General features: G+C 33.7%; 1 protein-coding gene across 1 annotated transcript in view; it reads right to left on the reverse strand.

Annotated features, from left to right (window-relative positions):
- The window catches only part of LOC131931061 (CD109 antigen), a 38,207-nt gene that overhangs the window by 10,491 nt on the left and 2,162 nt on the right, over positions 1–25,554 (reverse strand). The window contains exons 6-20 of the mRNA XM_059287752.1: positions 25,278–25,371; positions 23,691–23,772; positions 22,772–22,993; positions 21,065–21,274; positions 20,416–20,517; positions 19,224–19,304; positions 18,087–18,272; positions 17,367–17,543; positions 17,171–17,251; positions 10,684–10,780; positions 5,161–5,290; positions 3,935–4,049; positions 3,051–3,164; positions 2,261–2,344; positions 285–419 (exon numbers count right to left, since the gene is read on the reverse strand). Coding sequence (XP_059143735.1) covers positions 285–419; positions 2,261–2,344; positions 3,051–3,164; positions 3,935–4,049; positions 5,161–5,290; positions 10,684–10,780; positions 17,171–17,251; positions 17,367–17,543; positions 18,087–18,272; positions 19,224–19,304; positions 20,416–20,517; positions 21,065–21,274; positions 22,772–22,993; positions 23,691–23,772; positions 25,278–25,371 — 1,910 coding nt within the window. The remainder of the gene's footprint in view (positions 1–284; positions 420–2,260; positions 2,345–3,050; positions 3,165–3,934; positions 4,050–5,160; positions 5,291–10,683; positions 10,781–17,170; positions 17,252–17,366; positions 17,544–18,086; positions 18,273–19,223; positions 19,305–20,415; positions 20,518–21,064; positions 21,275–22,771; positions 22,994–23,690; positions 23,773–25,277; positions 25,372–25,554) is intronic.

Raw genomic sequence — 25,554 nt, forward strand, 5'->3', positions numbered from 1 at the left:
AGTAACACCAGGACATAGCAGATAGAGACAGTTTAAAAGGTGTATTCAGGGTTCTACACCAAAATATTTCTATAGTGGTGACCACTACAGAACCAAGATATTGACAACCCCAGCAATCAACACAACATGATATGATGAAGACTTTTTTGAAAACTATTTAGTTTTTACCTTTAAAAGTAAAATATTGGCAATGGCTTTGCAAGTTAGCTAACCTATAAGATAGCTTTATTTTAAAAATTAAGTTAAAAAAAAAAAACCAATAGATTTAATAGTTGTGAGGTCACCTTAACGAGCAGCTTCCTGATGACTTCATCTTGCTGCCCATCAGCCTCATCTGTTGCTTTGACATGCAGGTCCATCTGTCCAACTCTTGTGGCATTCAGCTTGTATTCCACACTGGCGGCTTGGTTGGCCTGCATCTAACATAGTACATCAAGTTTACACCAATATCTAACATAGAACATCAAGTTTAGACCAACATTTAACATAGCACATAAAGTTTAGATCAACATCTAACATAGCACATCAAGTTTAGAACAACATCTAACATAGCACATCAAGTTTAGACAAACATCAACATAGCACATCAAGTTTACTATAGACCAACATCTAACATAGCACATCAAGTTCAGACCAACATCTAACATAGCACATCAAGTTTAGACCCACATCAACATAGCACATCAAGTTTACTATAGACCAACATCTAACATAGCACATCAAGTTTAGAACAACATCTAACATAGTAAATCAAGTTTAGAACAACATCTAACATAGTAAATCAAGTTTAGAACAACATCTAACATAGAACATCAAGTTTAGAACAACATCTAACATAGAACATCAAGTTTAGAACAACATCTAACATAGTAAATCAAGTTTAGAACAACATCTAACATAGTAAATCAAGTTTAGAACAACATCTAACATAGAACATCAAGTTTAGAACAACATCTAACATAGAACATCAAGTTTAGAACAACATCTAACATAGAACATCAAGTTTAGATCAACATCTAACATTGAACATCAAGTTTAGAACAACATCTAACATAGCACATTAAGTTTACTATAGACCAACATCTAACATAGCACATCAAGTTTTGACCAACATCTAACATAACACATCAAGTTTAGAACAACATCTAACATAGTAAATCAAGTTTAGAACAACATCTAACATAGTAAATCAAGTTTAGAACAACATCTAACATAGAACATCAAGTTTAGAACAACATCTAACATAGAACATCAAGTTTAGATCAACATCTTACATAGAACATCAAGTTCAGATCATCATCTAACATAGCACATCAAGTTTACTATAGACCAACATCTAACATAGAACATCAAGTTTAGACCAACATTTAACATAGAACATCAAGTTTAGAACAACATCTAACATAGAACATCAAGTTTAGACCAACATCTAACATAGAACATCAAGTTTAGAACAACATCTAACATAGCACATCAAGTTTACTGTAGACCAACATCTAACATAGCACATCAAGTTTACTATAGACCAACATCTAACATAGCACATCAAGTTTAGACCAACATCTAACATAGCACATTAAGTTTACTATAGACCAACATCTAACATAGCACATTAAGTTTAGACCAACATCTAACATAGCACATTAAGTTTAGAACAACATCTAACATAGCACATCAAGTTTAGACCAACATCTAACATAGCACATTAAGTTTAGAACAACATCTAACATAGCACATCAAGTTTAGACCAACATCTAACATAGCACATTAAGTTTACTATAGACCAACATCTAACATAGCACATTAAGTTTAGACCAACATCTAACATAGCACATTAAGTTTAGAACAACATCTAACATAGCACATCAAGTTTAGACCAACATCTAACATAGCACATTAAGTTTAGAACAACATCTAACATAGCACATCAAGTTTAGACCAACATCTAACATAGCACATTAAGTTTAGAACAACATCTAACATAGCACATCAAGTTTAGACCAACATCTAACATAGCACATCAACTTTAGATCAACATCTATTATAGCACATCAAGTTTACTATAGACCAACATCTAACATAGCAAATCAAGTTTAGATCAACATCTAACATAGCACATCAAGTTTACTATAGACCAACATCTAACAAATGACATTAAAATATAATTATAAATATAAAGCTATAAAAAGATTTTAGGAACTCGAGATTAACATTTGAATAGAAATATTTATTAATAGCAACCAATCCAGAAGGTACTTACAGAGACAGGTTTTTCATACCATCCATTGTTTTCCTCTGCACCATCAACAGAAAACTGGTCACTCCTAGCCAAAGCTACAACAGCCTAGGATCAGAACATATGCCATTACTTGACAAGTTAAATGTACTGAAACTATGAAGACATAAAATGTATGAGCTATTCTTTGCTGGAATGAAAGGAATACATTAACATAGGTTTAAATGTGAAATAAAATCACTTGTTGATGTCATTTTGATCGGGTTACTTTCTGACTTTACTATACTTAGCTCAATATTTGCTTAGGTTGTGTAAGATAAATCAATCAAAAGTTGACATGTCTCATAGTATGAGTCAGGATGTGTACATGATGTATCTCATAGTATGAGCAAGGATGTGTCTCACAGTATGAGCCATGATGTGTACATGATGTGTCTCATAGTATGAGCAAGGATTGTCTCATAGTATGAGCCAGGATGTGTCTCATAGTATGAGCAAGGATTGTCTCATAGTATGAGCCAGGATGTGTCTCATAGTATGAGCCATGATGTGTCTCATAGTATGAGCCATGATGTGTCTCATAGTATGAGCCATGATGCGTACATGATGTATCTCATAGTATGAGCAAGGATGTGTACATGATGTGTCTCATAGTATGAGCCAGGATGTGTCTCATAGTATGAGCAAGGATGTGTCTCATACTATGAGCCATTATGTGCCTCATAGCATGAGCCATGATGTGTCTCATAGTATGAGCCATGATGTATCTCATAGTATGAGCCAGGATATGAGTATATGCAGCCAATAGACTCACATTAACATTCTGGTTCCTGTAGTTAAAGACAGTTATCTTGAGGATAAATATCTCCCCTCTCTTGATGGAGTAGGGCAGGTTCATAGACAGGAAAAACAGTTGAAAGGCTGTCAGCTGGAACAAGACAACAACTGTCAAAGTACTGTTAAGGTTTAAATACTGTAACTAATACAAAAATCTTGTTTAAGTACTGGGGTTAAATACTGTAACTAATACGAAAACCTTGTTTAAGTACTGGGGTTAAATACTGTAACTACTATAAAAATCTGATGTTAAAGGACTGTTTGGGGTTAAATACTGTAACTAATACAAAAATCTTGTTTAAGTACTGGGGTTAAATACTGTAACTAATACAAAAATCTGATGTTAAAGGACTGTTTGGGGTTAAATACTGTAACTAATACAAAAATCTTGTTTAAGTACTGGGGTTAAATACTGTAACTAATACAAAAATCTTGTTAAAGAACTGTTTGGGGTTAAATACTGTAACTAATACCTTATGTTAAAGGACTGTTTGAGATTAAATACTATACTGTAACAAATACAAAAATCTTATGTTAAAGAACAATTCTTTGTAATTACTTGGATTAATTTAAAAAATTAAGAATAAAAATTAACGCATTTGACGGGGAAAAAAATATGAAAGAATAGGTGTTTATATTTAATGGTAAAAAATATATGTCAAACAGTGAATCATGTTGAAAGTGTGAACAAAAAACAGCTATAAAATGCAAGAGTGAAATACTGACAACTGTAAAGAAAAAAATGTCTATAAACGCCAACACTATTCAGGCAAATTGGAGTGATGACACATCTGGTTGAGCCCTGCAAGGCCAACACTATTCAGGCAAATTGGAGTGAAGACATATCTGGTTGAGCCCTACCTCAAAGGGTTTCTCAGTGACAGCCAGCCCTTCCCTGTTGATGGCAAAGGCAGAGACCATCCAGCTAGTGATGGTATCAGGGAGGGTAACTCTTGTCCTCATCTTCCCTTGCATGCTGGTGGGCATTAGAATAGCCAGGGTTAAATATTTTTTTAATTGCTTGTAGAAAATTTAATTAATTAATATTTAATCATTGGTAAAAAAAAGTATTTTAATACCCTTAAGTTAATATATTTATTTTAATACCCTTAAGTTAATATATTTATTTTACTTTGATTAAAAAAAAACTAGCACTTACCTCAATTCAAAAACAAGAAACTAACATTTACAAGATACACAAATTAAAACCTAACCTTTACCTTGATACATGAACTAAAACCTAACATTTACATTGACACAAGTTAAAACCTAACATTTACCTTGACACAAACTAAAACCTAATATTTACCTTGACACAAATTAAAACCTAACATTTACCAAGATACACAAACTAAAACCTAACATTTACCAAGACACATAAATTAAAACCTAACATTTACCTTGACACAAAATAAAACCTAACATTTACCTAAACACAAACTAAAACCTAACATTTACTTTGACACAAATTAAAACCTAACATTTACCAAGATACACAAATTAAAACCTAACATTTACCAAGATACACAAACTAAAACCTAACATTTACCAAGATACACAAATTAAAACCTAACAATTACCTTGACACACAAACTAAAACCTAACATTTACCTTGAAACAAACTAAAACCTAACATTTACCTTGACACAAATTAAAACCTAAAATTTACCTTGACTCAAACTAAAACCTAACATTTACCTTGACACACAAATTAAAACCTAATATTTACCAAGATACACAAACTAAAATCTAATATTTACCAAGATACACAAATTAAAACCTAACATTTTCCAAGATACACAAATTAAAACCTAACATTTACCTTGACACAAACTAAAACCTAACATTTACCTTGACACACAAATTAAAACCTAACATTTACATTGACACAAACTAAAACCTAATATTTACCTTGACACAAATTAAAACCTAACATTTACCTAGATACACAAACTAAAACCTAACATTTACCTTGACACAAACTAAAACCTAACATTTACCTTGACACAAATTAAAACCTAACATTTACCTTGACACAAATTAAAACCTAACATTTACATTGACACAAACTAAAACCTAACATTTACCTTGTTTGCCCACTGCCCCACAGCCAAGTGTCAGGAAATTCTTTACGTATTCTTGGTGCTTCTATTACTTTGTACTGGTCATCTTTAGCCATAATTGGAGGTTTAGCAGCCGCTACATCTTGAACATTTTCTGTAGGTAGAAAGTTAGCACATTAAAAGTATGAAACAAGAGTGTTTGAAACTTTTGAGAAAATGAAATCTTTTATTTTACAAGCTTTCAGTACTAATTTTAACAAAAACATTTTTATATTTATTAGATAATTTACTTTAGATTAGCAGTTAAGCTTTGAATTAAACAACATTCTTTAAAAAGAAATTATATGAAATATTAGGTTAATACTTTAAATATAACTTTTTTCTATCTTTTTTTAAAAAAAAAAAAGGGTATTATTGATCAACAATTTTAAATCATGCTAGCTGCATTACAATATATGAAGCAATAAAGCAAAGCATAACTAAATAAACTGAACAGCAACATATAAAAATTTAAAAACCAATAAGGATAAAAATTCAAATTATAAGAATTTAAAATATGTCAGCCTTAATAAAACAGTCAAACTTTTAAAACATTTGTTTTAAAGCTTATTAAAATGATTATCATATTGTTGAAACTACTTATTATTTATATTTATAAATATATATACAAATATATCTAAATTTCTAAATTGCATATAAGTACATGTAAAAATGATTTGTCTATAGCTCAAAATGGGTAAAAATGGGATGCTTTCAGCCAGTGTGGCATCAAAATGACCAATGAAAAAACAGCCCTGACATAAAAGCCCTGTCAAATGGACCCCGTCAAAAGGACCAGCGACATATGGAGCCTGTCATATAGGCTCCAGACAAATAAGCTCCCATTATATAGGCTCATGACAAAAGGACTTCACTCAATAAGGCTCCCGACAAAGAGGCTCCTGACATATAATCTCCCATCGCTTAGCTTCTCTTCTCGGCAAAACAGCTCCCGTCATTATGACTCCCAACAAATAGGCTCCTGTCTATTTGGCTCCTGACAAAAGGACCCCTGACAATACGGTTTCCATAGAGACTTACACTCCTGATGAAACGTCCTCATTGAATATGCCACCTGCCAGTGGGACCCCTTCATCAATATTCTTTAGAGTTAGCTTATCCAACACTCTTATGTAATACAACGTATGCATCTCTTGTTGGGCAGGCCTTATTTTTATAATAGTTTATCTATTATAAAATATAGCATGTTTTAATTTAAGGGTCATCTATATATGACTTCCATAAGTGCGTCGGTTATAGGCTGTTCCAACTCTGTGTGTGGGGAGAGGGGTCCACACTGTACATTCCTTCCTGCAGTATGCTTGTAGGTTATCAAAACAAAATGTGGTTATCCTGTAAATATCATTTACACTTCTGTGCTCGTTTTTAAGCAACAGATCTTTACTGTTGTAAATTAAACATTATCAAAATTTAAAAATTGGTGGAATTTAGCTGTTAAGGGCTTGATTTTCATTCAGGCATTTAAAAAGAGGTTACAGGGGTAGTGGGGGTAGGACAAAATGGTTACTTTATGCCAATAGCAGTCATACCATTCATTTGTCTGGAGCCAATATGTCGGGAGTCATTTTGTCGGAAGCCAATATGTCGTGAGCCCATTTGTCGGGAGCCCATTTGTTGGGAGCCCTTATGTCGGGAGCCAATACGTCCGGAGCCTATTTGTTGGGAGACAATATATCGGGAGCCTAAATGTCGGGAGCTTATAAGCCGTGAGTCAATACGTGATCTTATTTGACTGGAACCAGTAAGTTGGGGTCATTTTGACTGGGTCGTTTTGTCAGGGGTTGATTTTATGGGGTTATATTAAACGAGGCTGTTTTGACGGAGCCGTTTTTATCCCGGGCCATTTAGACAGTGCACCCTTTCAGCCAAATCTTAGAATGGCAAAATTTGCTGTATTAACAATGTGCTTACTTTTTCTTGATATTCTGATCTGGCTGGCCATTTGCAAGATGGCATAGGATGTTTAGCCAAAGTTGAAATTCCGCTTTTTTAAATTGAATATAAATTATAATAATAATTAACAATAATGATGCCTGTTTCATACTCCTTATCAATCAAAGTTCCAAACAACCCACCAGCAGAAGAAAGTAAGGCAGTTTGAATCATCTTCTAATCTCTGTAACCACAAGTTGCCAGATAAACTTTGACAACTCTTAAAATCACACAATTGTTGTTTTTAGATTTGCTCCTCACAATGTAGTACAATAGTGTAGCCTTGACTGCTGGGAAGATGCTATGGTTTGTACAGATTTTACTTCTGTGCCCACAATTCAGTACCCATCCCTAACCTAGAAGTAAACAATGTACCACTTGCCAGATAATTCTTGCAACAGAACATTCAACTTTGGCCAAAGAGACATGGCTGACCAAAGCAACTTACAGATAAATAATTCCAAATACATCAGACTTTGGCCGGACCTGTCAGCCAAAGTGGGAACTGGCCAGCCATTTTCAGAGAAAATAAATCTCATATATTCTTTTTTATTAAAATACCATAGATCCACATTAGGATCTTGATCCCAGAATTGCTTCTAAATAAAATCTAACTAAGGCTAAAAATTTTAATTGTAAAATTCATTAAAAATTTTATAACATTAAAACAACTGTGATCATAAACTGTCAACAAAAATTTGAAAAAGATCCCAATGGAAATGAAAGAGGAGTAGTTAACATAAGGTTGTATAACAAAAATCACCAGACTCATCATTAAGGACAGAAGCCATACGGATTGGTAGTTCTAACAATGGTTCTTCAGCATGAATACTAACATTGTAAGTGAAATCTACCAGACCAAGGCTCTGAAATCATGCAAAGTGAACATCAGCATAGTGCAGCAATATGAACATTGTAAGTGAAATCTACCAGACCAAGGCTCTGAAATCATGCAAAGTAAACATCAGCATAGTGCAGCAATATGAACATTGTAAGTGAAATCTACCAGACCAAGGCTCTGAAATCATACAAAAAACATCAGCATAGTGCAGCAATATGAACATTGTAAGTGAAATCTACCAGACCAAGGCTCTGAAATCATGCAAAGTGAACATCAGCATAGTGCAGCAATATGAACATTGTAAGTGAAATCTACCAGACCAAGGCTCTGAAATCATGCAAAGTGAACATCAGCATAGTGCAGCAATATGAACATTGTAAGTGAAATCTACCAGACCAAGGCTCTGAAATCATGCAAAGTGAACATCAGCATAGTGCAGCAATATGAACATTGTAAGTGAAATCTACCAGACCAAGGCTCTGAAATCATGCAAAGTAAACATCAGCATAGTGCAGCAATATGAACATTGTAAGTGAAATCTACCAGACCAAGGCTCTGAAATCATGCAAAGTGAACATCAGCATAGTGCAGCAATATGAACATTGTAAGTGAAATCTACCAGACCAAGGCTCTGAAATCATGCAAAGGGAACATCAGCATAGTGCAGCAATTTGAACATTGTAAGTGAAATCTACCAGACCAAGGCTCTGAAATCATGCAAAGTGAACATCAGCATAGTGCAGCAATATGAACATTGTAAGTGAAATCTACCAGACCAAGGCTCTGAAATCATGCAAAGGGAACATCAGCATAGTGCAGCAATATAAACATTATAAGTGAAATCTACCAGACCAAGGCTCTGAAATCATGCAAAGGGAACATCAGCATAGTGCAGCAATATGAACATTGTAAGTGAAATCTACCAGACCAAGGCTCTGAAATCATGCAAAGGGAACATCAGCATAGTGCAGCAATATGAACATTGTAAGTGAAATCTACCAGACCAAGGCTCTGAAATCATGCAAGGGAACATCAGCATAGTGCAGCAATATGAACATTATAAGTGAAATCTACCAAACCAAGGCTCTGAAATCATGCAAAGGGAACATCAGCATAGTGCAGCAATATAAACATTATAAGTGAAATCTACCAAACCAAGGCTCTGAAATCATGCAAGGGAACATCAGCATAGTGCAGCAATATGAACATTGTAAGTGAAATCTACCAGACCAAGGCTCTGAAATCATGCAAAGGGAACATCAGCATAGTTCAGCATCAACACTAGCATACAAGCACAAGCTGATGTATGGATTTTTTAAAATGCTAGTAGCACTCTCATTGACAAATTAATAGCTGCTAAATAATTGGTATATACAAGCACTTTAAAAAAAAATTGCAATGAGGGAGTGGGGGGGGGGGGGGGGAAGGAGACACATAGGGACAATAAGTACTATGTAGGGCTGCTGCTTTAAATGCAAGACATTACACCATTTCTTTCTAAATAACTAACAGATTAGAAGAGTTGATTTAACACAGAGTGACAATCTGTACGCCTGATAGTTATAAAATCAAGCAATTATACCAATACTTTCTAGTATTATTAGAACCACAATTAGTAGGATGGCTCAGCTATAATGTCTAAAGAATTTCTACACAGATATAAAGATATATATATATTTGAGAGACTATAACAGATACAGCTAAGTCAAAGATATACTAAATCTACCTAGAGGCATAGGGAGGGCGGGGCGAAAGGGTGTGGGCCCCACAAAGGTGACACCATTTAGGGGGGTGACATCAAGGTAAAAAAATTTGAAAAATATACTGAAGAAAAATATAACAGATACAGCAAACTCAAAGATATCCTACATCTACCTCAACTGTTACAGAGGTTTAGAAATGAGTCTTTCAGCATCTAAATTTTAAACTAAAGCTTGATGACAGCAGTGGATACAGTATACCAGCTGCGGCCATTGTGTAGGTTTATTCAGGCTGCCTCATACAAGTCTTCTAGGATGAGTTTGAGCATTTTTTTTTAAATCATGACAGACATTTACAAATGCTAAGCGATGCTAACAGCAGAGAGCTGAGAAAGCTAAGACAAGGCTCATAATGCTAAATTTTTATTACATTTTTTTTTATCTTTCTAGATTCATTTTTTAAAAAAATCTTCAATCAAACTTCTAAATTATATGTAAAAAGATATCCATTTGAAATAAAAGAAAACATTTCTTGTTACTTTAATGCCATTTTTTTAAAGTAAATAATAGAAGACAGGCAATTTTAAAGTTATTATTCACAATCTTGTAACTAAGCAAGCAAACTCTAGCATGATACAAATTGGTACAACCCTAACCACAAAACTTTTCAATTAAGAACAGAAAATGATTGAAAGCTCAGCAAATGTGAGGAGATATTATTTTTCACATTTCTGGTATTGGTTCTAGGAAAATTCTTTCTTTTTGCCAATTAGAATGTCTACTTTTTAAAAATTTTAAATATGATTTTCTTTAAATTGTAGATTATCAAGTCAAGATTTGTTATTTAAAATTTCTACTAGATGCTTATAATTTAAAGTGACTATCCAGAAACTTCTTATGATAAGAAAATGTTTAAGGATTAGTAATTGAAAAAACAATAACAAACAATTAGGTAGGTAAGCTCAATGGAAAAATGACAAGATTTTAAAACATGCATATTGCCTTTTGACCCACCTCCTAATCTGACTAATTTAAGTTTGTTGCGGAATTTATTAATTTTATCTTTCTTTCTCTGCACAGTAACAGGCGTAAGCCAAGTGATGGTTATACCCTGAAACAGAGAGATATCATACACTATAAACAGAGGGATACACTATAAACATAGGATCCACATTAGCATAACTTGAATGAAATGACTTGACTAGTTCATGGTTGCTTACTCCAAAGGTCCCAAGTTTGAATCGGGGGGGGGGGGGGGGGGCAGATGAAGCTTACAGGCAGCATAGCAGATTGTTCTTGTGTGGGCAAAACTTATAGAAGTGAATCCAGAAAATAAAGTTGGCTAAGTTGGAGTCAACAAGTGGGCATCACATGCTTACAAGGTACTACTTAACTGTGTATGGCAGTGAATGCTGGGAAGTAACAACCAACAGGTCACTAAATTCTTTCCAAACTAAGTGCCTCCTAAAGATAAAAAGGCCCTACACCACCTATATATATATAATTCTCTTCTTGGAGACCATAGAAAACACCAAGCTGTAAGCGCGCCTAGCAGCCCCCTCTCTTCCTCTCTAAGCATATTGCTACAACCCCCACCCTTACATGGTCTGGTGAGCTGTGGTTCACGCTAAATGTTTACAATGGTAGAGCCGGGTTTAGTGACGCTATTAGGGGCAGATAATTTAGTTTAAAACGATTTCAAACTTAGGGGAGGTAACTAAGAGGAGGCTGCTTTCATGGGGAGGGGGGGGGTAGTGGTTCGGGGAAAGGAGGGTTTTAGTGTTTTAAAGCAAATATTTTCAGTGGCAGCATTGGTACTGTCAAATCCACAAATTATGAATTACTGAAAAGTAGAAAATAAAACAACTAAATAGCGGCGTATGATATGCCGCGGGTCGGCTCGTCTCTAATAATAGAATACTTGGAGAAATGGAAGCAGTTTCTGAAATAATCAAACCAAGATGGCTCTGGAAGGGGCACACTTGAAGAATGAATCCAAATGATATCACGAGAATGGAGCTTAACTGGAAGCTTCAAGGAAAAAGAAAACAGGCAAGGCCAAGGGAAATGTGCAGGTACACAGCAAAAAAACAACTGTCTAAAACAGGACTATCTTGGAAAATTGTTAGACTAAAACAGGACTATCTTGGAAAATTGTTAGACTAAAACAGGACTATCTTGGAAAATTGTTAGACTAAAACAGGACTATCTTGGAAAATTGTTAGACTAAAACAGGACTATCTTGGAAAATTGTTAGACTAAAACAGGACTATCTTGGAAAATTGTTAGACTAAAACAGGACTATTTTGGAAAATTGTTAGACTAAAACAGGACTATCTTGGAAAATTGTTAGACTAAAACAGGACTATCTTGGAAAATTGTTAGGCGCCAGAGTTAAGAAAACAAGGCGCAGATGGATGGGACAAGGCATATCATAGAGTACACAAGCATCAAGAAACAGGGAAATCCAAAAACCATAGGAGAAAACAATTGGAAAAGACATGTAAATTATGGGAAATAGTTGGAAAGAAATTATGGAAGAAAAAGAACAGGAAGGATGGAAGGGCATTGCGTATTTCCTATAAGCTCTGCAAAGAAGAAGTTGTAGACCTAGATAATATGCTTTTGGTTGCTAGGGGTCTGACTACAGCTAAACTATTGATTTTTGTGAATATTCTCTTCAGCTATATTGTGAATAGTTTTAGAAGTAGACATTCATGACAAAAAAAAGTGAACTTTCCTTGAATTATTGCCGCAACAATATTACAATTTTATTATTTGCAGAAGTGTGCAAGAAATTCAAAGCATTTGTGTACATATTCTCTTCTCTATTTTGTTAATACTTTAAGCTGTCTTGGCTAAAAGCCAAAACTATTTGATAAACTAAACAGGCTAATAGGGATAATAGTTATTTTTCTGTTTTTCCAAAACATACTGCTTAATGGTTTAGAAATTCCCGATCTAGGGCGACCGCCGGTTCTTAAATCATGAGCTGACAATCTCTTTCTCACAGGGAAAGGTGTTAGCCAAGTGATGGCTAAATCCTGAAACAAAGAGATACATGGCCAAGATAATAATTTCTCTCCACAGTGACAGGTATACCAGTGATGGCTAAATCCTGAAACAAAGAGATACATGGCCCAGATAATAATTTCTCTCCACAGTGACAGGTATACCAGTGATGGCTAAACCCTGAAACAAAGAGAAACATGGCCAAGATAATAATTTCTCTCCACAGTGACAGGTATACCAGTGATGGCTAAATCCTGAAACAAAGAGATACATGGCCAAGATAATAATTTCTCTCCACAGTGACAGGTATACCAGTGATGGCTAAATCCTGAAACAAAGAGATACATGGCCAAGATAATAATTTCTCTCCACAGTGACAGGTATACCAGTGATGGCTAAATCCTGAAACAAAGAGATACATGGCCAAGATAATAATTTCTCTCCACAGTGACAGGTATACCAGTGATGGCTAAATCCTGAAACAAAGAGATACATGGCCAAGATAATAATTTCTCTCCACAGTGACAGGTATACCAGTGATGGCTAAATCCTGAAACAAAGAGATACATGGCCAAGATAATAATTTCTCTCCACAGTGACAGGTATACCAGTGATGGCTAAATCCTGAAACAAAGAGATACATCGCCAAGATAATAATTTCTCTCCACAGTGACAGGTATACCAGTGATGGCTAAACCCTGAAACAGAGGCATAGAGTAAAAATCAGATCTAAATTAGCATAATGACTAGCTTGTGGTTGCTAGTCCCAAGTTTGATGCAAGGGCAGATGAGACTTGTAAGAGGAGACAGCAAAGCATGTCAGAATCATCAAAGTCAAACAGCTGCTGCCTTGCTCGGCATTGCAGATTGTTCTGAGGTTGACTATGGAAGTGAATTCTGAAAAGAACAGGCCATATGGTGTATACCATGTTGACATGTAAGATTACATTGCAATTAAAAGCACAGAATGGACATGGTTATAGATATCTCATGTTCTTGTCAGACATGGTTATAGTTATCTCAAAAGTCTTGTCAGACATGGTTAGATTAATGATATCTCAAAAGTCTTGTCAGACATGGTTAGATTAATGATATCTCAAAAGTCTTGTCAGACATGGTTAGATTAATGATATCTCAAAAGTCTTGTCAGACATGGTTAGATTAATGATATCTCAAAAGTCTTGTCAGACATAGTTTTATTGGTGATATCTCAAAAGTCTTGTTAAACGTGGTTATAGATAATCTCAAAAATATGCTTTAAGAGATTATGATGTAAAATTATCAAATTCTGAAGTTTTTTGAGAAATTGGAAATAAAGTACCCCTTTTTGTTTTGGAAAATTGCTCAAAAGTTGTTAGAAATATATGTACATGTATACATATTTAGGAGATAAATTATTAATATTATGGATACAAATTGTATGTCCGTTTACGTAGTAAAATACAGGGTATGAAAGAAACAAAATAATTAATATGTGAAAGAAAACCTTTAAAGCAGGAAGAAAAAATAAGGCTGTCTTTAAATATTTGTTTAAGAACAGTTGCATTATGATCACAGGTGTAAAAAAAGCCAAAAGTTCTAAAAGCCTAGATTTAAAAAAAAAGCATTTTAAAGCATAAAACTAGCTGTCAAAGCATTCCAAATTTGTAACAGTAGCACAGTGCGGAATGAATGCAAAAGGTAAGCAAAGCTGAAGCAAATAGATTAGATAGCAATAAAAAAGCTTTTATATTTATACATGTACATCTATAAATACATTGTATCTCTAGATATAAAACAATCACAAAGGGCTATAGGCAATCACACACAGGCAGCACAGAAAACCTCCAAAGCTAAACTTTACAAGTTCATTTTTCTTGTTTTTTTTTTTTAATTTGTTAAACAATTATACTTTATTCAACAATTAATATTAAGCTTTAACATTTTCAAAGCTTATAATGGAGGTTTAGAAATATTACATTCTACAGTTTAGTTCCTAAAAACTAAAACAATATTAAGCATGTGATATTAGATAAAGAAAATTTTTAAAATTTACTATTGAAAACCACACCACGCATGGGTTCCACGGCACCATCGAATAGCATTAAAAAATCTCTTCTTTGGGCAACATAAGCTGTTGTCAATTCACTGATGGCTATACTCTAGAAGAGAAAGACACAAAGAAGGCTACTAGAATCTACATGGACCCTATATTTTTATTGTCATTTTTATGGTTTACATAAAAGGTTAAAATAAAATAAATTTATTCTATTTGATTTAATAAAACAAGTACAAAAATCTTTACGATAATAAGCTTTGGAATGCACTGAAAACAAGAAATTGAAACAAACTGGTTTCTTCGGTAAAATCATGTAGCTAAATTTTTAATTTTCTTTGAGCGCCCTAAAGTTAGACTAAAGAAAACAAGTTTATTCTCTTATTTTCAGTGTTTTTAAAAGTTTAAAGCTTCTAATAGTTATGACTTGCTAACTTATCATATGGTCCGTGTACCATTTTTTAAATATATTGATATGAAGTTTTTTTCCTTTTTTTAAAAGTTATTTAAAGATTATTTTTAATACTAGCCATCGGTTCCCGTTTCACATGAATTATAGGCCTATATATTTTAATTTTAAAATGTTGTACTTGTTTGAGAAAAATAATTTATGAAATAGTTTTTGGTCAAAACGCAATGTGCTTTACTACACGCTGGACGATATTAGTGACAAAGCAAAGAAATAGCTAATTAGCTAAAAATCTGACACATTTAACATAACACAGGCACACACTGATTAAGTGACTTAAATGATTCCGTTAAAAATCTGGTTATTCAATGGTCATTATGTTGTTTTTAAGTAATTTGTATTAGTTTGACCGATAAAATTGTATATATTTCATAGCGTACGTCTTGATGAGTAGATCTATAGATCTAGATCAAATTTGAATGAAGTAGATCCTTTCTTTATAGTCTAAAATTGGAAGATTCACATATAAAAAAAATATAAAAATAAGATGGACTTGGTGTGTCTCTATCCCGCACCACCTGCGTGGTGTAAAGTACACTATCATCTCTGCTATTTAGGCACCTTATAAATTATGGAGAATGAAAGACATATTTTTAAGTTAAACTTACGCAAACATGCCTATTCTTTCAAATTAATTTTTTTAATCCCAAATTAACAAGTTCCATAGTTAAACAAAGATTTCTATAAAATATGTTTATACCGGTGTACAATAATGGAATCTTCTTTAAAAAAAGGGGTGTCAGGTTACTGGTAGTTAACTAAATACACACATGGCTGGCTAATATCAATGCTAACCCTGTCCCTAACCCCAACTCTGGTCCTACCATACACCTAACCCTAATTTCTAACCATAAAATTAGTCGAGATTACAACACTACTAACAACCCAACACCCCTTTTTTAAAGAAGATTCCATTATGATTATCGGACACCGGTATCTATAATCATCCGAGTCTGAATATAGATCTTAGTGACTTAGCTTCTACGTCTAGTTTTTGCGTAGATTTAGATCTAGTCTAGATCTAGAATCTCTAGATCTAGAATCCAAATAGATAAAATAAATTTTATGTTTAGGCCGGAAAAATTGTATTGTATACATTTCATAGCTTACGTAGATCTAGATCTAAATCAAATTTGAATGAAATAGTTCATTTCTTTTTATTCTAAACTCAGCAGATGACGTCATTAGTTAATGTATAAACATTAGTGACATCATTGTTTCATGGGTTCTTTTTCACAACTATGAATGCTTTTCCTGTTGCATAATTAAAACTGTTTTTCTACATTTAAATATGCCTTTATTTTTTATTTTTCTTCTTTAAATAAAATGTTGGTTATACATTTAAAACATCTACCATATTATTTTCAACAAAAGTCCGTATCAAGTTCTCCATATATCGTTGCACATTCTGATGTGATATCCGGCAAAAATATTTTGCGGACAGAGAGAGAGAGAGAGAGAGAGAGAGAGAGAGAGAAGTGCGCACATGGGCTTTTATATATTAGGATGATCATTTTTTGTACATTATGTAATTAGGTTTAGATCTATGTAGAAAATGCAATGAAAACAAGAGACTTAGAGAGTTGCTGAAAACCATTTGATTCAGAAATATAAGCAAAACATGCATTAAGGGCCAGGCAGGCAACCGCTAGATTTTGTTTTCTCCAACACTTTAAACATCCAATAATAAGATTAAATTATTGCAGACAAATTATTTTTGGACATGTAATAATGATTCTCTATCTGACCAGGTATAATTGTCTCCACCTGACCAGGTAAAATGTTAATTGTCTCCACCTGGCCAGGTAAAATGTTGATTGTCTTCACCTGGCCAGGTAAAATGATGATAGTCTCCACCTGGCCAGGTAAAATTGTCCATCCACCCTTTGCCCAGCTAAATAGTTGAGTTGTCAACCATGATTGAAACAGACAGAAAGCTTTAAAAAATGCTTAAAACACCAGAAGTCAGAAAAAAAACAACTTACTTTGAGGATTGTATAAGCTGAATAAGGCACACTTCTCTCAGAGTTTTCTTTGATGTCAAAACTGGACAGACCATCAAGTATCTGTGGGAAGAATAAAAATAGTTATTTCTTCTACACTGCCAAGTTTGTCTGTACTGTCTTCTCCACTGACACTTAGGGCCTGCGTCAGGTACCAGTGGTTTAGAAAAACTCTCACCTTGGCCTTATTAAGGTCGGTGCCCCCCTGGAGTAAAATGATGCTCTTGTCTACTGCCAGGTAGTAGACGTCATGCACACCTGGCAGATCATTAGATCCGTCAGTCCGTGACACATCCACGTTCATGTCCACGTCTGTCCCTGTTCTGGTTTCACGCGAGTCAAACAGGACACTAACCTACAATGGAGATAAACAGGACACTGACCTAGATGGGAGACAAACAGGACACTGACCTACATGGGACACAAACAGGACACTGACCTACATGGGAGACAAACAGGACACTGACCTACATGGGAGACAAACAGGACACTAACCTACATGGGAGACAAACAGGACACTAACCTACATGGGAGACAAACAGGACACTGACCTACATGGGACACAAACAGGACACTGACCTACATGGGAGACAAACAGGACACTGACCTACATGGGAGACAAACAGGACACTGACCTACATGGGAGACAAACAGGACACTGACCTACATGGGACACAAACAGGACACTGACATATATAACGCTGACTTGCATAAGTGTCTGATGGGACACTGACCTAATAATGACACTGACCCACATGTAAGTCCACCAGGACACTGACCTATATATGACACTGTCCTTCAAGAAATCAGACACACACATCATCAGAATTATCCAAACAGCTGACTACTCTTTTACTCTCCCCATATAGGAAAAGACAACTTTTTAAAAATTGTGTACCTCTTTCTTGTATTTCCGAGCCACAGACAACTGAATGGTGTCAACGACCAGTTCAGATTCTTGCCTGCTGCCAACAATCATGTAGACCAGTAGCTTGGCAGTGGGTGAGTACCCCAGGGTTGGTGACAGGTGAAGTTTATCACCTGCAATTGGTCCTGCATCTATGATGTTTCCTTGGCTAACAACCTGGGGAGGGGGGGAGGGGTAGAAAATTAGCAAACATTCAAACTAGTAGATACATTTTGGAAAATCTAAATTGTGTAACAATGACTAAATTTGAAGTAAAAGCTTAATCATTCATTATTTAAACAGAAAATGTAATATAGTAATTCTTTAAAACTGTAAACAGAGAATGCAGTATATAAACTCTTTGAGACTGTAAACAGAAAATTTATTAATATATTAACTCTTTAAGACCATAAACAGAAATTGTAATGTATTAAATCTTTAAGATCGTAATCAGAAAACATAATATATTAACTCTTTAAGAGTGAAATGCTTCCAGTGTCCAGTATTTTCTCTATTTACTCCACTGTTTTGCAGATAATTGTATATTTTTATCAAAATATCACTAGAGCGGCCATTTTCTGTTGTGTTTACATCCTGTAGTTTTCCTGTATGGTTGATTTTGTATTTTATAGAATTTTTTTTTGTACAACCACAAACTAAACAGCATTTTTTTACACTGCAAAATCCCATTTAGAGCGTCTGAACAGTTATATTTACCAAAACTAAGGTATTTATTCAAAGACTAATTCAATTTATGATTATGGAGAAAAATTAACTACTTTTTGTATGAATAAGATATTATAAAAAATAGTTTTTACTGCTAATTTTCCCAATCTAAGTGTATTTTTTCTTGTGAAAAGCTGATCTTTACTTTTCTTTGTTTAGATCTAAGTAATTTTCTTTCTTCACTAATTATATTGTTACTAAAAATTAATAATGATGTAAACGGCATTAAATTTCAATTAATTTTTATCAATTATGTGTAGGTTTTGAATAAGCATCATTTTGCGGTGTAGATACTGAAAATAAATTGAGGTAAAAAAATTAATTCTGGTGGCGTGAATATTAAGAGTGAAAGATTTTAACTCTCATTGATATTGATGATGTAAGATAAGACTTGGGACTTACAATATAACCAGCACTTTGATTGTTGTTTTGTTTGACCTTTCTAATTAGGACAAATTCTGCTTCCTGTCCCAAAACAAGATTCTGCTCGTATGTAAAAAAAAATGCAAAACAAAATAAAAACAGCAAACAAAAAAAAGTTGTTTTTCAGTTGTTACAAACTCTACATATTCTATAATATTAATGTACCAGTAATTTTACTTTCTTGCTGTACCAGTTATACTACATATTCTATGACTTTATTGTACAAGGAACTCTACACATTCTATGACTTAAAGTAATTCTACACATTCTATGACTTAAAGTAATTCTACACATTCTATGACTTAAAGTAATTCTACACATTCTATGACTTAAAGTAATTCTACACATTCTATGACTTAAAGTAATTTTACACATTCTATGACTTAAAGTAATTCTACACATTCTATGACTTAAAGTAATTTTACACATTCTATGACTTAAAGTGATTCTACACATTCTATGACTTAAAGTAATTCTACACATTCTATGACTTAAAGTAATTCTACACATTCTATGACTTAAAGTGATTCTACACATTCTATGACTTAAAGTAATTCTACACATTCTATGACTTAAAGTGATTCTACACATTCTATGACTTAAAGTAATTCTACACATTCTATGACTTAAAGTAATTCTACACATTCTATGACTTAAAGTAATTCTACACATTCTATGACTTAAAGTAATTCTACACATTCTATGACTTAAAGTAATTCTACACATTCTATGACTTAAAGTAATTCTACACATTCTATGACTTAAAGTAATTCTACACATTCTATGACTTAAAGTAATTCTACACATTCTATGACTTAAAGTAATTCTACACATTCTATGACTTAAAGTAATTCTACACATTCTATGACTTAAAGTAATTCTACACATTCTATGACTTAAAGTAATTCTACACATTCTATGACTTAAAGTAATTCTACACATTCTATGACTTAAAGTAATTCTACACATTCTATGACTTAAAGTAATTCTACACATTCTATGACTTAAAGTAATTCTACACATTCTATGACTTAAAGTAATTCTACACATTCTATGACTTAAAGTAATTCTACACATCCTATGACTTAAAGTAATTCTACACATTCTATGACTTAAAGTAATTCTACACATTCTATGACTTAAAGTAATTCTACACATTCTATTATCTCACCGTGCCGTGGACTGGATGTATAGCAATAGATTGTCCCTGTTTAGACTGGTATTTATAAACTGTCATCTGGCTTGAGATATCACTGTTTGAGACAAGATAAGCCTACAATATAAGAGAAAAAAAACAAGATAAGCCTACAATGTAAGGAGAAAACAAGATAAGCCTACAATGTAAGGAAAAAAAACAAGATAAGCCTACAATGTAAGAAAAAAAACAAGATAAGCCTACAATGTAAGAAAAAAAACAAGATAAGCCTACAATGTAAGAAAAAAAACAAGATAAGCCTACAATGTAAGAAAAAAAACAAGTTAAGCCTACAATCTAAGAAATAACAAGATAAGCCTAAACGTAAGAAATAAAAAGCAATATAAAGCAAAAAAAGGTTTGCTTATAATAATAATAATAAAAAGCAAGATAATCCTACAATTAAAGAAAAAAAAGCCAGAATAAACCTTATTGATGTGTAATATTTTTACATTGTAAAGAAAAATATTTGAAAGTTCTAGACGTTGCCTTTAAAAATGCTTTGATTTGAGAGGATGTTCAGCTTTAAATTACACACCGAAACTTAGAGTAATATCCATTTACAAGATTAAATTATCCTAAATCTAATATTTACAAATAACAAAAAGCTGCAAAAAACACGTACCGTTATTGAACCAGAAGGATCGGAATACCAATAGTTACTTATTGAGGAGCCGTCTTTAAGGGTGGGAGTATAAGTGGTGCTGACAGTGGTCTCCCCTGCTGGGACTTGCAATGTGGTCTGGTAGTTTGTAAAACCAGTGCCAGAATGATCTACGCTCACAACCACTTCAACAGGTGATACAGCATTACCGTCATGATCTGACACTTTGACCTGAAACAAATTGGTACAGGGTTTTTCAAGGGTAAGTACAGAGTATGTCACACAAACCAAAAGCCTGGCGAGAACGGTAATCTAGGGCATGGTGCCAAGAGGGAGAAGATGAGGACAGCAAAGATGACTGAGGATAAAGGGCATCAAGTGGTGCCATAACAAGCAGAGGGGTTAAGGAATGATTGATGGATTGATTGACAGGATTCACTGTGCTATTTCAAAGTTAGTTTCTAAATAGTTTCTAGACTTTCTATACTTAAATTAAAACCTGATAAACTATTTTTAATTATTTTTACTTTCTTGTATATACGAAGTATAGAGAAAGTCTTGTAATCGTGCACAAAAAATATAGATTTATGCAGCTTTTTTTGGAATAAAAATGTTCTAACAATGTTCGATGTTTTACAGCTCCCTGAGTAGGAAAAAAAAAGTTTTGCAATCTTGTCCATATGTCTGTCTGTGTGTGTGTATGTGTGTGTGTGTGTCTGTAAACACCACAACTTGAGTACCGTTACAGCTAGGTTGATGAAATTTAATATATAAGTATTATATCAAAATCGTAGATCTGTATTAACTTTTGAGCGATTTCCGATAACCGGAAGTGGAACTTTTTCTACTTTCAATTTTTCAAAAGCCTATAACCTGAGTATTATTTCAGATAGATACATGAAATTTCAATGTGAGTAAAAGATCTAATTCTCTGCCTTATATCAAATTTTGAGTAATTTCCGTTGATCAGAAGTAATAATTTTCGCTATTTCCGATTTCTCAAAAAACGCATGTGAATTTATAAAGTACTAATAATATTTTGTGTTCACTTGGTGTGCAATTCTTTTTTCTAAGAGATTTTATTCTATTTTAAAAAGTTTAAGTATTTAAAATGGATTAAAAATCATGCCATCCCCTGTTGTTTCATATGAGAATATTCGAGAAAGTTTAGGGGAGATCACTCCCGGTTTTTTTTTAACACCCATAGATTTTCAGGACATTACCCATAAGCTTTCAGGGCACCAACATTTTTTTATTGTCTAGTATCTTTCAGTACTACACCAGTGTACACCATTTCTCACTTTCAAAATTACAGTGTGAACTTTCAAAAGACAACAATGACATTTCAAACACCATTTTTTTAAACATTGAAACCACTAACATTCCAACACCATCATCAACTTTCAGAATATAACTTCAGGATACATGGAAATTCAGGCATATTTTTTCTCACATTTATTTTGGTAAGGAAACCAGTCTCCACGGTTACCAAGAATTGACACAGACTAAAGTATGATAGGTTCCATAAGTTCCCAAATATCTTTTACAGATGTGTTCCATAAGTTCCCAAATATCTTTTACAGATGGGTTTCATAACTTCCCAAATATCTTTTACAGATAGGTTCCATAAGTTCCCAAATATCTTTTACAGATGGGTTCCATAACTTCCCAAATATCTTTCACAGATGTGTTTTATGATAACAAGTTAGTTAAAAATAAAAAACCTACATTAATATGTGCTGGTATCCCTTCCCTCAGCACTACAGTGGAAGTGTCCAAAATCTGAAGGGCAACCTTGTGTTTGTACAGGTTTATGGTGGTCACCCCTGTTTCTGTACGGCCTGTTTCATCAAGTACCTCGGCCTTGACGGAGATACTGCCCACATCACCAATCGCCATCAGACTTGACCAGCTGATGTCATTAAACTCTGCCTGGCCAGCAGATGACAGCTGAAGTGTGGGGAAAATAAACTGGTCAGTGTGACAGATTAGAGGATTGGCTGGCAGGTGGGATATTTTTTTAAAACATAACTGTCAGGTCAGACTTATTGGATAATGACAGGAATTTTGAATAACATAAGTAAAAATAATATTTTAACAAACACATAGTTAACTTAAATTGATCCTACAATTGACAGAAATAACTCGTTTAACAAGGTTAACAAGGTTACAAGAATCTTCATCTGAATTACATAACCAAATGTATGTAGAGTGACACTAATGTATATAACCAAATGTAAGCAGAGTGATACTAATGTATATAACCAAACGTATGTAGAGTGATACTAATGTATATAACTAAATGTATGTAGAGTGATACTAATGTATATAACTAAATGTAAGCAGAGTGATATTAATGTACATAACTAAATGTAAGCAGAGTGATACTAATGTATATAACTAAATGTAAGCAGAGTGATATTAATGTACATAACTAAATGTAAGCAGAGTGATATTAATGTACATAACTAAATGTAAGCAGTGATACTAATGTGCATAACCAAATGTAAGCAGAGTGATACTAATGTATATAACTAAATGTAAGCAGAGTGATACTAATGTACATAACTAAATGTAAGCAGAGTGATATGTAAGAAGGAACATACTAATGACAAGTTTAGTGTTACTACCATAAGACAATACTCACTTCCTTATGTAGAGTTATTGCTTTGCTGGCAAAACTCAGTGTAACTTTACAGGAGCCTTGTACACCTTTACCATATGTGTATCTGGATAGAAAAACATGCTATGTGTAAAGTGACTAACTGAACCATATGTCTATACATCTGAGTAGAAATACACCTGTTTAAATAAGTGAACCATATGTCTATACATCTGAGTAGAAATACACCTGTTTAAAGTGACTAAATGAACCATATGTCTATACATCTGAGTAGAAATACACCTGTTTAAAATGTTTTTTTATATGTATGGAACTAGTACAACCCACACCATGTAAAAAATTAACACAAAAATGTGTAGACAATCAATGAAAGGGTTTTGAAACAGATTATAGCAATAATAGACATACAGAGTTATTTTAGCACTGTTCTGTTTTTACAGTTGGTCTGTAACATTGTAACCCCCCCCCCCCCACACACACACACAAACATTCCATCAAACTTTAATATCAAAAACGTATATTAGTTCAAGTATATGTTGTTTAAAACATCCAACTTAAAATTATGTAATTTTATCTTAAAATGAGTCTATTTTAATGGATTACAAAAGAATTACTTCTTTGAGGAGTGTGTTCGGGCTATAACAATGGTGAGCTCCAACAATAACAATGTTCTAACATCTTTGTGTGGTGAGTTCAGGCTATAACAATGGTGTGTTCAGACTATAACAATGTTCTACCATCTTTGTGTGGTCTGTTCAGACTATAACAATGTTCTACCATCTTTGTGTGGTGAGTTCAGGCTATAACAATGTTCTAACATCTTTGTGTGGTGAGTTCAGACTATAACAATGTTCTAACATCTTTGTGTGGTGAGTTCAGACTATAACAATGTTCTACCATCTTTGTGTGGTGAGTTCAGACTATAACAATGTTCTAACATCTTTGTGTGGTGAGTTCAGACTATAACAATGTTCTACCATCTTTGTGTGGTGAGTTCAGACTATAACAATGTTCTACCATCTTTGTGTGGTGAGTTCAGACTATAACAATGTTCTACCATCTTTGTGTGGTGAGTTCAGACTATAACAATGTTCTAACATCTTTGTGTGGTGAGTTCAGACTATAACAATGTTCTACCATCTTTGTGTGGTGAGTTCAGACTATAACAATGGTGAGTTCAGACTATAACAATGGTGTGTTCAGACTATAACAATGTTCTAACATCTTTGTGTGGTCTGTTCAGACTATAACAATGTTCTACCATCTTTGTGTGGTGAGTTCAGGCTATAACAATGTTCTAACATCTTTGTGTGGTGAGTTCAGACTATAACAATGTTCTAACATCTTTGTGTGGTGAGTTCAGACTATAACAATGTTCTAACATCTTTGTGTGGTGAGTTCAGACTATAACAATGTTCTAACATCTTTGTGTGGTGAGTTCAGACTATAACAATGTTCTAACATCTTTGTGTGGTGAGTTCAGACTATAACAATGTTCTAACATCTTTGTGTGGTGAGTTCAGGCTATAACAATGTTCTAACATCTTTGTGTGGTGAGTTCAGACTATAACAATGGTGTGTTCAGACTATAACAATGTTCTAACTTCTTACTTTGACTCAACTACAAGAGTTGATCTACTGTTTGGGTCCGTGGACACTAAAAAACTCTGACTGGCCTTGACCTCAACAGAAAATTTAGGCAGTACTGAAAAAAAAAAGTTACAATCATAAAAAATATCAAGCTAATGAAAATTATCAATTAGAACCATTTTTTATAGGTAGTTATTTGACAGTTTTAAAAACTGGTAAAAGTCCTCACGTTAAAAAAAAATCTATTTTTAAGAATAGTAATTTTATTTAGAGTAAAACAAAATGCCAAACAAGAGAA

The sequence above is a fragment of the Physella acuta genome, unplaced genomic scaffold, assembly GCF_028476545.2.
Source record: "Physella acuta isolate Inbredline_101_S28 unplaced genomic scaffold, ASM2847654v3 ptg001885l, whole genome shotgun sequence".
NCBI classification, from domain to species: Eukaryota; Metazoa; Mollusca; class Gastropoda; family Physidae; genus Physella; species Physella acuta.